The sequence below is a fragment of the Patagioenas fasciata genome, chromosome 11, assembly GCF_037038585.1.
Source record: "Patagioenas fasciata isolate bPatFas1 chromosome 11, bPatFas1.hap1, whole genome shotgun sequence".
Lineage (NCBI taxonomy): Eukaryota > Metazoa > Chordata > Aves > Columbiformes > Columbidae > Patagioenas > Patagioenas fasciata.
Genome location: NC_092530.1, coordinates 13147767 through 13163282, shown reverse-complemented (window position 1 = coordinate 13163282; position 15516 = coordinate 13147767). Strand labels below are relative to the sequence as shown.

Below are 15516 nucleotides of genomic sequence, written 5' to 3'. Positions count from 1 at the left end.
TTTAATTGAAACACATTGTGTGCAGGAAGATTAAATGAAACAAACCACCAAAAAGAAGTCTGAAAGGATGACAGAAATGTCAAGAAAATGTTCTCAGAACTTGCTGAACTTTACATGGGGCTGCAACAGCATTTGACACGAAATTTTTTTTTTTCTTAACTGTAAATGGGACTTGTTGCTGATTTGAGATCACTCGGGCAACGCATTTTCTAAAGCTTGTTGCGGAAAGGATTAAAAAAGGAGGAACCATCGTTCTGCTTTTCCTTCCCTCCCCTAGCTTAGTTCTGTAGATTAGGAAGAACCTGGAGTAGAGCTTTGAGAATTGGCAGTTCCTTGCCAAGAGGGACATGCCTGTCACTTGAGAGCGCTCTCTTCTGGGACCCAGGTTAGAAATGTAAAGACTTTATTCCCTATCTTCTTTGGGGTGAGTTTTTCAGGATTCTGACAAAACAGCAATGAGCCGGGTCTGATGATAGAAGGTGACATGCACTATGGCTGCTCTATGTCTTCTGAATAAGCCAAAGATGAACTAGTGATAAGTATAACAGCAGCCTGCTGTTGTAGTTTTAAAAGTACTGATATGGTAGATTCAGAAGAATACGGAAAAAGACCTCTCTGTGTTTTGACTTTTTTTGGTAACGTTTCAAGTCGAAGGTAGATGAAAGTAAATCAGTCTTTCCATATATATTTGTGGTTTTCTACTTGATGTACATTATTCATTCTTCCAGAAAACTACCTTAATGCAACAGTAACGCTTGAGTTGCTTACCCTTCAGCTTGGCAAAATTATAGCACCCAAATTTAATTAACTCTTAATTGTCTGACTTTATCCTTCTGCTTCAGAAACTGTTCAGAAGAGAAATTCAACCCCCATTTAAACCTGCTTCTGGAAAGCCAGAAGATACCTTTTGTTTTGATCCAGAATTCACAGCAAAAACACCAAAAGGTAATTGTGCATGGTTATAAATGGGTGAGGTTTGTGGGACAAGAGGGGTCAAATTCACGTTACAGTAACAAGCTTACTAAGAGAAAAAGCCAGTCACAGAACTAAAAGGAAAGGGTGCAACAGGGTTCCAGTACCTCAGAGTAGTATGTTCTCCTGGGTGGGTTCCTATTCTTTGAAATACTCTACTAAACTTTGATTCACCAACAAAACACCCCAGAATATTAATAACTGAATTACGGCTTTTAGTCATGGTTTATAGTCAGACATGCAGTGTTTGGGGAGGAAGTATTTAATACTAAAAGTAAATGACACTTGATTGCAGCAGTGATTATTTTTATGATCAGTATTCTACTGACAATGACATGCTTTAAGTAACCTCCTTGAACCTGTTCATTACTATCAGTACTAAAATTAAATCTTAACAGTAGCATTACAGTTGTTTTTTCACTGAGCTGTTCCCCTCACTTATTCATGCTGAGTTTGACTTTACTCTTGAGAAGATGGTGTTTCAATGGTAGAAAAGGGTGGAGAAAATGTGCAGTGGGCTGGGGCCTGTACTAGGTTTGTTCCCAAGACATCTCAAAAGGTTTTAAGCAGCTTATGAAAATTGGTCTTTAAAATATCCCTTAGATTATTGCCCTATGCAAACACTTATTGCTTAGTATTCGTCAAGTTACACTTCAGGTTTTCTTTTGTGAATTTTTTTCTTTATTGCTGCATCCAATTTTTAAAGCCACTTGTCATGTTTATTTGGAGAATGTCTGTGGTCTACACAGAATTATCAAGCTGTGCTTACTGGGAAATCTCACACAGTTAATTCAGAGGTGCATGTGATATAATATGAGGGAAGATTGGTTCTAATTATTCAGTAGTATTAGTAATTGAATATTCTTGTATTGCCTCACTTCTGCCTTGCCAGCAGCACATACACCACTGAAACACGAACTCTGCGGGCACTCTTCTTGGTGATGCAGTCCTTGAACATGAGGCTACAATCTTTATTTCTTTCTCATAAGTAGCGTTGTGCTTCAATAACCTTCTTCCTAAAAATATGTGTGCAAACACTAGTTATGCAGTATTTTGCAGTTTTAGATAAACCTCGGGAATATATTTGTGTATGTTGTTGAAATAAGGCAGATAACCAATTAGAAGTCTTATTAGATATCTAGTGTTGCCTATGTTTGCTTCTCTTCCCTCAAAATATGTTTTCCAACATATCTCTCCTGAATTCTAAGAAATAGCCTTGCTAGGATTTCACCACACTAATCAAATGTCTGTGCCACCAGATTCTCCAGGGGTGCCACCTAGCGCGAATGCACATCAGCTCTTCAAAGGATTTAGTTTTGTTGCAACTACTGCTGTAGAAGACCATAAAATATCACCACTCACCAACATACTGCCTATAGTACAGGTAACGATTACTTTTGGGGGAAACTTTTTTGGCGTGTCAGAGGTTGACCAACATTTAGAGTTTACAGTCTGTTCTTTTTCGGCTGGGGAGACTATCATAAAATGTGCATAACTAAAATGCCTTGCATGGAATGTTTTTGAAATTTAGAAGGTGAGTTGCTGTTTTTCTGGAGGCAGAATTCAAACGGGACAGCATGGGCAGGCAGAAGAAACTTATGCTGTTGGAAACGGTACTATAGTGAAGAGCATCTTTTTGCTGTAGATGACAGCTTGTATGTGTTTGTTTTTAAAGCAACTTCATGGAAGCAGCGCACAGTTTACTGATGTCTATGAACTGAAGGAAGATATTGGTGTTGGTTCCTACTCTGTTTGCAAGCGATGTATACACGTAGCTACAAATATGGAGTTTGCCGTAAAGGTACTTTGAATAAATTTTACTGTGGCAGTTTGGAAATTATTGTATAGTAGGTTTGTAAATTTAAATGCATCAATTTTCTAGTTACTGTAGCTGCTTATATGCTGTGAGCAATGAAAAACAGTATGTTCTTCACTTCTTTAAATTGAGTATTGCTTTCTTTAGCTTTTTGGTTTTTTTGGTGGGTAAAGTTATGACCCTGAAGAACTGGCTTTGCCATTACAATCTTGAGGCCTGGAAATATTGAGTGATGATGAGCACACCCAACATAAAATAAGATCCGTGAGGCTGGAGCTGGGCTGCACGGAAAGAGTGATGCTTCAGACAGTCCATTGCCTTTCTTTGGCCTTTGGAGCAGAAAAGACTGCATTCATGATACAGTTTTAACTGGTTGCAAAAATAGAGAAAGAAATGAATAAACAGTAAGGGGTGAAGCTGGAAGATGAATTGATCATGATTAATTCACGTAGTAATGAACTCTAGCATTTTTTTTATTCTGTTGAAGTTAAAATAGAAATACAAAAAAATTTCTTTATCAAATAGATTTTGTTTAGCCAAGTTGTTTTTCCTTGCTATCTTTTGCAGATAATTGATAAAAGTAAGAGAGATCCCTCAGAAGAAATTGAGATTCTCATGCGTTATGGACAACATCCAAATATTATTACTTTGAAGGATGTACGTAGTACTTTTTCTCTGCTACCTCTTATTACACAGTAGTCAGTAGATAGATGTAGATGTGGGGGATTGATTGGGCTTATTAAATTTCTTTTACATTTTCAAATTTATTGGGAGAGCAATACACATAGTAAAGTGCTGAGTATTTCCAAATATGACATTGACCTGATATTACTTTTTTTTAGATGCTGTTTAGTAAACTTTAGGTGAGAAATTATGTAAAGGTTGGAAATGTCCTATTCCTCTTATTTCAAATGACTAGCTAATGTGTTGGTAATCTGAATCTGAAAAAGCAGTTACGTGTTGTCCTGTATATGCAAAGTGTCAGCAGCTAAAACTACCCATGGAGGGGAAGAGTGATAGGGAGCAGTAGCGCTACTCTCTTCTTACAACAGAAGTTTCTAGACTGAAAACTTTAATTGCGAGTCATAAATTAACCATCAATTACCTCAGCATCTTACAGAATGACACAAGCTTTCTTATACTTCATGCTTTAAGGGTCCTGAATTGCAGAATTACATTTTTTAGTCCCTGCTGTTTGTGCTTTATGTTCCTATGTGAACAATTTAGTTTGTAATTTTCACGTATATCAGGATGTATAATTATAGATTTTTTTTTTTTAATATATATGTGTGTTTACATTGTATACACTTGTTAAACTTCTCGTCAGGTGTATGATGATGGTCGATTCATATACCTGGTCACGGAGCTGATGAAGGGAGGAGAGCTGCTCGATCGGATTCTCCGACAGAAGTTCTTCTCGGAGCGGGAGGCGAGCGCTGTGCTGTACACGATAGCGAAGACTGTGGACTACCTGCACTGCCAAGGAGTGAGTAATTCCTCTGTGATGTAGCTTCATTCACACTTCTTAAAAAAAACAAATGTCTCTTGTTACGTGCTTTGGTTGACTTGTTTTTGTGGCAGAAGGGAAGATGATCTGTGAGCGTTTTATGACAAAGGTGAATAATGTAAATAACTCATCCTGTTATTCTGGCAAACCTTTTCAACTCTGCTTTTACAGTTTATGAAACAGCAGATATTTGGTTTTGTGCTTGTTGACACGTGGTTATGTTAGTTCCGGTTGCGTTATGAGCCAGTAGGTGTTTTTATTACATGAACTAGAATTTTTTGTTATTTGAAACTTATATAACATGTAGAACTGTTAACAGGCTTATTAAAATAGAGAATAATTTTTATGAATCACAAATTGCCTACAAAAAATGTACACACGACTTCTAAATGATAGATTTAAAAATTTCTTTGTTTATAGGTAGTGCATCGAGACCTTAAACCTAGTAATATTTTATATACGGATGATTCAAATAATGCGGATTCTATCAGGATTTGTGATTTTGGATTTGCAAAACAACTTCGAGGAGAAAATGGACTACTTCTAACTCCGTGCTACACTGCAAACTTTGTGGCACCAGAGGTATCTTAAGCTGTCATGAGCCTTCTCTATACTGTTTTTGATGCGTTAAATACTTACACTTTTTAGCAGTGCTTAAAAAAATTCTTCTAGTTTTCCTTAAATATAATTATGGATACTTTCTAAACACTGATGCATATGTTTATAACAAACCTGCTTTAAAAATAGCAGAAACCACCCTCGAAAAATAAGATGTAAGTCTGAGAATGTTGAGAAAAGATGTTCTGGGAGCGAGTAGTCTCGTGGATAGTTACTGTAACCTGTATATCGAAAAATAAATAATCAAGCCTCTGAAATTGTCCTGGAGTTGACTTACCCTTCCTTAGGCTGTGCATAGTGGTATTGGTTTGGGGTGGTTTTTTAATATATGAAAAGTCTTTAACACTCTTTGTTTCATAGGTTCTCATGAGACAGGGATATGATGCTGCCTGTGACATATGGAGCTTGGGTGTTCTTCTCTACACAATGCTGGCGGGGTGAGAAACATTTCTTAGCTTTTTTTGTTTACTTCAAACTCCAGCATGCTGCATAAATCTGTGCTTTCCTTAAAAAGGTAAGATATTACCTCATTGGTTTGAATGCAGAACGACAAAGATACTGAAGTGGAACAGGAAGCTGTAAGTAAATGCTCACCCAAACTAGGCTTAGCTTACAAGTAGGTTCAAGGCTTCTCTCCTCTATAGCACCTGACTAGGGGCTGTAGAACACACTGGCCTGTAACCTCTTAACTTTCCTAAACCTCTAAGCTTTCATCAAGTGCTATGAAGCACTCAGTGGCTGAATGATAAAAGATTTTCTGAATTCTGCTCTAACAGAAAAATATCAGATTATTTTCTCTAGGAAATGCCAGGATATACTAATACTCTTGACATTGTTCAAAGGTGTGTTTAAGTGATTCAGATCAGTTTTCAGATTTGCCATTTTATTTCTTTCTAGTTCATCACAGTAGGATTTGTAGAAAGTAAACCCAGCTTACAGGGAAGCCTGTAAACTGTTACAAGCCTCCAAAGCTAATAATCTTGTGGTTTAAGCTTCCTAAACTCACTTAATTTTCATGATAGTTTTTTACTTCTCTTGTAGCTTTTCCCTGAATAATAGATGTGTGTACATTGTGCTCATTCTCTGATTAAATGTACATACGCTAAACATGATATTACTCCAGCTTTATTGGGCCATTCCGTTGGGTTCCAGGTTTGGATTATTTTACAAGGTCTGGTAATCCAGTGTAATTTGTGCTTATGAATCACTTCTCTTTAACTTGAAAGTTTGCGCTGATTAGAATGCATTATTAAGATATTAACTTAAGACATCTTTTTAGTCTGCATTTTCCATTTATTCTACTTGATTAACCACAGTTATGGGGAAAATAAAATGATATAGTGTAGAAGACGAAATGCTAATCTAAGTAGTATTTAATAGCATATAGTGTGTTTCTGTCAGCAGTGGGATATCAGAGTGATTCATGAGACTTTACCAATTTCTTGCAACTTCTTACCTATAACGAGACATTTCATTTTATTTTTCCTTCTGACAGTTATACTCCATTTGCCAATGGTCCTAACGATACTCCAGAGGAGATCCTGGTACGGATAGGCAGCGGAAAATTCTCTTTAAGTGGAGGCAACTGGGACACTGTTTCAGATGCAGCAAAGGTGTAAATGTGTTTTGTTTTGCTCTTGTATTTTTCTAGTATTCAAATGAACATCTACCAGGCTTCATAAAATAGACCATTTTAACACAGTGGTTTTCTATTATTACATGTAAACTTTATTGCAATAAAGGCATCTTAGTCACCAGTGTTACTTTTCATAAAGTTTGGCATTAATAGTAAATCTTTTCCTGAATTGCACTAATTGTTCATTTCAGTAGGAATAATTCAGAATACTTGTTGGCTGATGCTGTCTTAGCACAAGTCATTCACTTCTGTATATTTAAGAATGCTTAACATTTTGTTCTTAAAGGGAACATTCTGTCAGCTTATTCATATTTTGGTTTATTTCAAGCTATTCCTGTCTCTGTTATGTGCCCGTCCCACCCAGCTCTTCTTTTCACCAACTTTGTAATTAGTAGCTTATTGCTAATACTTCTGTGCAGGCAAAAACAAGTGCCCATTTCTCTTGGCTTTGCTCTTTACGTAGTTCCTTGAAGGGGAAATCTTTGATAGGATATCACTATATACAAATTCAATTGTGATATGTAGTCAGCCGACCCCAAATGTATAGTATGAATGAGTAAAGAAGTTTGCAGATAGCTTCCTTCCATAAAATCAGTCTGCTAAATTTTAATAGGATTTCTAGTCTTTTAAAGCTTATATTAATAATAAACAAACTGAAACATTAAACACACAAACAACAGTAAGTTTCTTTACAATAAAGGCTTGCTCTGTTAGACTGATTAAATAGTGCAACACATTGTTTTCAGACTTCTGCGGTGTCAAGGCACAGAGTGATCCGATTTATCTGCTGATTAATGTGTGTTTGCATTGTGTTAATCCCTGCTGCATAGGCTCCTTTTCTCATTGCTGTCATAATTAATGCTTTAAAGTTTGCATAAGATTATTTTAACTGAATCATATGTGTATTTTTCATTTTTATCTAGGACTTGTTGTCACATATGCTTCATGTAGATCCCCATCAGCGGTACACAGCAGAGCAAGTGTTGAAGCATTCGTGGATAGCCTGCAGGGACCAGCTGCCGCATTATCAACTCAACAGGCAAGATGCACCACATCTAGTAAAGGTAAAACCACCTGAAGACTGAATGTTACTCAAGCTGGTGGATGTGCAGTGAATCAGGTCACTTTTAGAGCCACAGGTAGAACTAATGATTTTTTCTTTAGAAAAGAAGTCAGCTTTCTTTTGTTTTCCCTTGTACATACATATTGATGTTACATAAGCAGACAAATTATTGGTAAACTTTTTTTTTTTAACCTATGTGTAAAGGAAGAGATTTTTATTGATGTTTTCTTTTCAAAGATTAAGGTAGCTTTGACCATACAGCAACCTGATAAGACAGTTTTTGGAGACTAAGCCTTCCACAGGTATTCTTGTTCAAGAAATCTTTTGGTATTTGTTTCTGACTGGCTCACATTATGCTTTCCTAACACAAATTAAAATACTGGTAGAAAAACTGTAATGCAGATTATTATGTTTGTTCTGTAATTCTGACCTACAAAAACATTCTACTGTATGCAGACAGCTTTTAAATTGACTTCATTAGTTTTGTTGGATTCAAAACCAAGGACCTGTGATAGCTGGTCTTAATTTCATTGTGTTCATAAGTCAGGACCTGAATATCCATGTAAGCAGCTGCAGTTGGTAAATTGATGCTAGTGTTGCTTGGAAGATACTAATTCTGACTCACATTTAAAGGTTACTCCTACACATAAGGTATGTAAAAGAAATACATAGGAAAGAAAAGGAAATGTCAGATACCCATGCTTAGAAGCCTGAAGGATTGAGCAATAAATGTTGTTTTTTCAGAACAGGCTTTAGAGAATGTGCATGACCTGCCACAAGTCGTGGGTTTGTTTTCGTAGAGTTAATTAAGAATTTACTATTCAATTGCTTTATTTTCTGATAAAAATGACCTTTACAGCCTTTTCTGTATTTCATTGTTCTCTAGGGAGCCATGGCTGCTACATATTCTGCACTGAATCACAAGACATTTCAGCCAGTGTTGGAGCCTGTTGCAGCCTCAAGTTTAGCTCAGCGACGGAGCATGAAAAAACTAACGTCAACAGACTTATAGATCCACTGGGACACCTTAGCAAACAGAAGCAAGGGGAAAATCCAATAAGTGGCTCTATTTTGCCTGACCTGTGATCAAAAGGCATCTATGGTTTCCTGCTACACTACTTGAATTCTGTAAAAGTCCTTTTTTAAAAAAGAAAAAAAAAAATCCACAGGTTCATACTGTGTTGTTTTACAGGCCGTATCTGTTAAATTAATTTAAACATCAGGTACACCATAATGAATTTCTCTACACTGTCCTTTAAGAGATCTGTTGCAAATATTATTTCACGTTCTGTATAGTTTTGCTGGGTTCATTTGAAAAATGGTTTAGGGGACCATTGCCAATGACCAAGTTGTATATAAAGTGTCAGTGTAAGTTTTCTTCACACCTTTAGATCCTGTTGTGAAGGACAAATTCTTCATTTTGTAAGTGGGCACTTAATTCACTCAACTCGTTTAACTTGCTCATTACTAATATGAAAAGCTGACTAATGTGCCAGTGTGAACTGCATTAGTGTTAATTTGGAAGGGCTGTGTTTGCATGGTGCCTGTAACTGATAAGTCTATGTGAAAATACAAACAGAAGGGATATGTAAAATTTTGCGCTTTACCAAGAAACTTAATTTGATCTCTTGTGACCCGAAGGAAATGCTGGTTAACAAATGGCCTTTACAGGGAAATGAGCATTTCTAGTTTTTACCACAAATGGTATTGTGCTCTGCAGTGAGCTGGAGAAAGTGTGTGTATAAACTGCCAAAATTAGGGATCTAAATAACATTGGTACTGCTTTAAGACTTGAACATCAGGCAATCCAAAAATTGTTATTTTTATCATCTATCCATTTGTACAATGACTATGTTGCTGTTTCTCAGCAGTCATTTCCATTGAATATACCAAATATTGTTTGTTTGGCATATAAGAAAAACTGACACTTTATTATAACTAACTTGGTACATGGATTTTATTTTATATTTATTTGATTTTTATAGAACGTTGCTTCTATCTGAATCTCTTGCCGCATGTACAAATATTACAGAACATAAATGCAAAATTCTGTTTGCCTAATTGTAGGGGTAGCTTGGGAAAATAAATAAGCCTCGCAGTGTGCCCAGATAAGGGAATTCTGACCAAGAAATGTCACAGTTGTGGACAGGTTACTGACAGTGTCCTGTCTCCAGCATTCACTCACCCTCTCTCTCGTGGTGTTGGGACTTCAGCTATTCCTGAATGCTGTGATGAAGAGGAAATTAATTTCAGGGCCAGAATTATCTTGAGGTTTTCTAACTCAAAACCAGTGCTAACTGCTAGTAGACTGGGAACTAATGCATTCAGCGATGATGAGCTTAAAAGTATTTTCAAGGTCTTAGACATACCATGCAATTGTGCTATCATAGTAGGATGACAAGCATTTTAAATACTAAGTATATTAGTGACTAACTGTTAGACAGTGAGCAGTTAGAGAATCCAAATGACCAAAAATCAAATGTATTGGAGACTGATTTGCTGGTGTGGAATTTCCTGTTTCAGACAAGACACCTGTGATGGCAGAACTTGGCATTTTGAGACAGGGAAAATGCTTCCAGGAGAATTCTGTCCCAGCTGCCGAGAGTGGTGGTAGTAACTCAGACCTTAAAAGGTGAAGGGTGCCAGCTGGTTTTTGTTTATACCGGTGAAGAACTTGGTGGCATTAGAAGCACTATTAGATAAGCCGCTTTCTTTTGTTGTGGTGGGGAAAGATGGAAATCATCTGGCCAAATAGTTAGGTATGAATATATGTAGATTTGAGACTTAATGAATATAGCAAACGTAAGTGTGCTATTTGTATCATGCAGAACATACCCCATACTAAATTTCTCGAGTGTTTGGTAGATATTGGAAGCTGTAGGGGCCATTTGTGCCTGGTTTCGAGGTGCCTCTTTGAAATGCTTGAAAGCTTATCAAAGAACACAACTGCTTCCTGTAAAGCTTCTTGTTCAGTACAAAATCTGCCCCTTATGCAGCTGGTTCATCCTTCTTTTTATTACTGAAGACCTTTGCCAGCAAGAATGCCTGTAAACCTCTTGTCTACAATCTCTCAGTGTAATTTTGTTTTTGTAAATTTACAAATGACTGCCAGAAGAATTTGAATTTGGTCTAAGAAAAAACTCAAAGTGGTTGAAATAAAGCCCCCTTAGCCAAGGTCAAGGTATAACGTGGGTTGAAATGCGGTGGAGAAAACTGTGTTGGGAATAGAGGGAAATGCAAGGCATGGAACACAATGAAAATGTCAAACTTGAATTGTCTTCAGCTTTCCCATAAGGTAGCAGCTGGTCTTTAATGGTTTTATTCATGAATCATTTAACAGTGTTTAGATTGGTATTTTCTTTTAGCTTGCTTAGAAGTACCACATTATAAGCACCTTAAAAGCATTTTGCACAAAAGCAGCTGAAGGTACTTAAGTTCTTGGTGTGCAAAACAAAGGCGGTAAGAGAAGTACACAAACAAGATGGATGTTCTAATTCTTAGCAAAGAATTTTAAACAAAGTTATCCTGGCTGTTTTTATATCATTACTAGCCCTTAGCACAAGTGGTACTCCTGGGGTAAAAGCAAGGTTTCAGTGTCTGCAACATTACAAAGTTGTCCTACTGCAAGGAAAACATACGGACAAACACCTTGATTATATCTGACAAGCCAGTGTACCCTGATATGCCAATTTTAATCCTTAATTGGGGGAAAATATGAACATTTCAGCATATCAGTCTTTGAAACTTTCTGGATATGCAGGAATACAAAAGAGTTCACTTGCAGTTCAGTCTTACTATATAGCATTTCATTATTATCTTTTGAAATTTCTTGCTTATTTCTCATCCTTTTTTCCAAACTTAGGTTTTGTTCAGTTAAGCAACTATATAAAAGTAGCACAATTGTTTCATATCATCTCTGCACAGTTCAAGATTACAAACTAGTTAGGACCTTACTATCTCACTGATTTACTTAAAAAAAAAAAAAAAGAACAGAAGAACCAACAACAATGAATGAAATATTTATGAAGGAATTTCCAGAGAACTAATTAATATCTTAAATAATACAATATTTTGTATAAGGCTCCTGTTCCTGCCAGCAAAATATCTTCTACTGGGATATTTGATAATGGCATTTACAACTAAGTGCTAGTAAGGAGTAGATGCCCATCAGCTGCAGCAGGAGCCAGCTCATGGTTGTTTTTCACCCTGTGGATATGCAGTTTCCATCTTCAGCTATCCTTTTGATTAAAAAATGAGGAACTCTATTGTATTCCTGTTATGTATCCAAAAACTATGCCACGGTGTCAGTATCAGCCAGTGGTGCATACAAAGGGTGCCTGCACACCAGAGCATCACCACGGTGCATCCAGTTAAGCTGCTGGTTTGTGGCTTATGTGGTCTCACATGCTGTTTTAACGTGTTGTGTGGTTCTTCCCATTATGCTGAAAACTAGCAAATTCTCTTTGACCACGCGAAGGGCCTAATGTGCAGGTAGTCTAAGCGTACTGTCTGGCTTAGGCCTATGTTGTGGTACGGTTTAAATGTTCTCTTTGCATCCAAAACCTCACCCAAGCTAGTCACATCAAGCTTGAATTCTTACATGTTTTAATTCATTGTCCAAAGCTAATCTTTGTGTATCCAATAGTTAAAATTACCTCTAGCAAACTTCAACAATTGGCAGTTACTTGCAATATGCTTATAAACTGGTCATTTCCAGGGACAGATTGCTGCGTCCAGTACTCAGCTGTCTGCCCTCAAATGCTACAGTTGAGATAGCTTGTAAGAATTTAGTTAAATTAATTACACAATATTACAGTAATTATTCTGATTTGTATCAATGAAATCAGGCTAAAGCATCAATGCAAACGTGGGGTTTTATGTATTTCTGTAGCACTCAAATTTTCTGTCCAGTTAACAAATACTTGTGGGAGGAAAGGGAGGAGAAGGTTTTTATTCAAGTTTTCGGAAGGCTTCTGAAGCTGCAATAATAGAGTCCTTATGTAATCCTATGGGAGCTCTATATGGTAAAAGAAAAAAATCTCCTCAGAACTTTATTCAAAAACTTTCTTGATATGTGTTGGTAACCTGCCTACACTGTCGTTTATACCATAGCATCCTTCTGCATTAACACCCCTTTAGTTCAGTGCATTCTGAATACTCTTTGTCCCTACTTCAGTGAATTTTTTTAAACATTTACTCACTCAGATTATGTTGTGGATAAGCCTACATTTTCCTTGAGGAACAGAAGAATTAATACAACTTTTTTTAAAACCACCACTCAGAATGTGTAGCTAAAGCTGACTTGAGTATTATAGTAACTTATCAGAAGTCCCTCCCCACTTTCTTGAGACTTTTTTCTATGTAACAAAAGCAAACTTTTTTGAAAGCTTTAAAAGGTATTTAATTGATTATATCTCCTAATAAGCTGTTGCCCAAATCTTAATTATTACCAATAGTGGGTTTGAATTACATTGAATCCTGGTTTGGGAGTTTTTAATGTGAAAATTGAAAAGATGCTCGAGGTGGATCTCCTTTGCAGGACGAAGTGTTCCTATTTTGTGAGTTTTCCAATAGGCTTATGAGCAGCATTTGCTAATTGTGTTGTCATGATATCCCAAGCACTTTGGCATCTTGCACTGATACTTTGATTAGAGCTAAAACTCTTCTGGCACGTGACTGGCTATAAATCTCAATATATGAACGGGCATTAATTGAAAACAAGTGTGCAATGAATTACATGCTCTCTGAGGTACTTCAAAGATGGAACTATACAAAAGGTCCCCGTTATCAGATATTGTAACTGTCATTTCTTTCTCTAAGCATATTGTGGATTTTGTATCATATTGTATTTATTTCATTTAATTTTAAAAAGAAAATGTTTTCTTTAAAGCTCTGTATATATTGACATTAAAGTTTGCATTGTACTACGTTCTCTTCTCCTTGTAAGGCTGAATCTAGTAGTGCATTGTATGGTATGTTGTTTTTTCTTTGCACTGTGCTGCTAAAAGATACTATTGCCTTGAATCGCGACATGCCAAAGACAACCTCAAAATTGTATTTATTTTTGTTAAACTTTGTGAATAATGATAAAAGTACAGTTTTAAATAGCTGGCAGTTCCTTGAGTACTAGAATAAAAAGATTGCAAATTCATAATATTTTATAATTGACCAAAAAAATCCATCATTTATGATTTGGAAGTTCATCAACTCCCTTTTTTAAAATAGATATAAAAACCAATGAGCAAACATTCCTAAATTAAGTGTACTGTCAATTGCATTATTTGGTAAACCTTGCCAAAAAAATCTCACAGTCAAGTGCTGTTTACAAATTTATACTCACAGTCAAGTGTTCCGTGCCACACTTTCAATAAAATATACATTCACTGCTAGGATTGATGTATTACTTTAGGGTGGGATGATCTGCCTTCTATATGTTTTTTAGGTATCTGTTTAGCTTTGACTTTATATGGAAGGAGGAAATGGTTTTCCTGTGAAGGTCTGGTCCTGTGAAAACAGAGGCACTTAGGTAACGAGGGAGAGTAATCAGGTTAAAAATGGTGACATGCAATCCTGCTCAGAGCTGCTTATGCCCTGTGAGGTCTCAGGAGCTGTAGCGGAGCTCTGTGTCTTGACACTGCTTCATTTTTGGATTTAAGCTGATAAATTGCTGCAGATTATTGAACTCTTCTGTCCTCTATGTGAACTGTAACCGTGAAGCCGAATGGGGTTGATCTCACTGGTAAGTGACACAGTTCAGTGTGCAGGTAATGATCCCCATCCATGGACGAGAATGGGAGATACTTTGGTGTGAACTAAAAGGGGAGATTCGGGCTGGACATGAGGAAGAAATTTGTGATGATGAGAGTGGTGAGACCCTGTCCCAGGTTGGCCAGAGAGCTGGTGGATGAACCATCCCTGGGGACACCCCAGCCCAGGCTGGATGGGGGTCTGAGCAGCCTGAGCTGGTGAAGATGCCCCTGCTCATGGCAGGGGTGGACTGGATGAGCTGGGAAGGTCCCTTCCAACCCAAATTACTCCATGATTCCACGATAGTGTTGAAGTTAATTGCAATGTCTGGACTCTTAAGTTATTTGGTAACTTATATTGGTGTTTGTCTTCAAAATCTGTTACAGATATCATGTTTTTCAGTTACTCTCATGGCCCAAATACACAGTGAGGATTTTTCCACAGCTGCCTCAATGAAGTCCATCTCCCAGACCATGTTTGCTCACACCATGAAGCACAATAAGGCACTTTGAGGCCTGGCTGGTGCTGAGGCCACCGGGAGTGGGCTGGCACAGGCAGCTTGTGCAGGGGTGGGCAAAACCCCAGTGCCTGGGGAAGGATTGAGTGCTTCAGCTGGGTTGTGTTTTGGTTTGAGGGGGATTATTTTTCTTTAAATGTTTTGGTTAATAAATTGATAACTGAAATATGAAAGAAAAGGGAGCTAAATAAGGACCAAGCTCTTTGTGGCAGAGAGTTGTTCCCTTGCCCCTGCCCAGGGCTTCTGTGAGTACATTCAGTTCTTCTAAGTCCCAGGGCTCTGGGGGCAATGGTGGTGGTCATGGTCCTGGTCATTCCTCGTGGGAGAGCCTTGAGCTGGGAATAAAGCAGTGACTGAAGCTATATAGGAGGCAATATGTCAAAAGAAGTTTCCAAGCTGGTGGTAATTTCCTCTATTTTGTTGAAGGTAGGTAGGAAAGAATAACCAAATTGTACCAAAAAAAAAAAAAATTACTTTAAAATAATTTACAGCTGGCTGAATATGAGCCAGCAGTGTGCCTAGGTGGCCAAAAAGGCCACCAGCATCCCGGCTTGTATCAGGAATAGTGTGACCAGCAGGTCTAGGGAAGTGATTGTGCCACTGTACTGGGCACTGGTGAGGCTGCACCTCAAATCTTGTG

The 15516-nt window shown here is 37.4% G+C and overlaps 1 protein-coding gene across 2 annotated transcripts in view; it reads left to right on the top strand.

Moving 5' to 3' along the window:
* Positions 1-13540, top strand: part of RPS6KA6 (ribosomal protein S6 kinase A6) — a 40007-nt gene extending 26467 nt beyond the window's left edge. For both annotated transcript variants that reach the window (XM_065846179.2, XM_071813463.1), the window contains exons 13-22: positions 843-945; positions 2232-2356; positions 2648-2773; positions 3356-3445; positions 4116-4274; positions 4716-4877; positions 5274-5350; positions 6409-6526; positions 7473-7613; positions 8499-13540. In XM_065846179.2, coding sequence (XP_065702251.1) covers positions 843-945; positions 2232-2356; positions 2648-2773; positions 3356-3445; positions 4116-4274; positions 4716-4877; positions 5274-5350; positions 6409-6526; positions 7473-7613; positions 8499-8624 — 1227 coding nt within the window. In that variant the 3' untranslated portion in view covers positions 8625-13540. The remainder of the gene's footprint in view (positions 1-842; positions 946-2231; positions 2357-2647; positions 2774-3355; positions 3446-4115; positions 4275-4715; positions 4878-5273; positions 5351-6408; positions 6527-7472; positions 7614-8498) is intronic.
* Positions 13541-15516: the final 1976 nt, after the last annotated feature.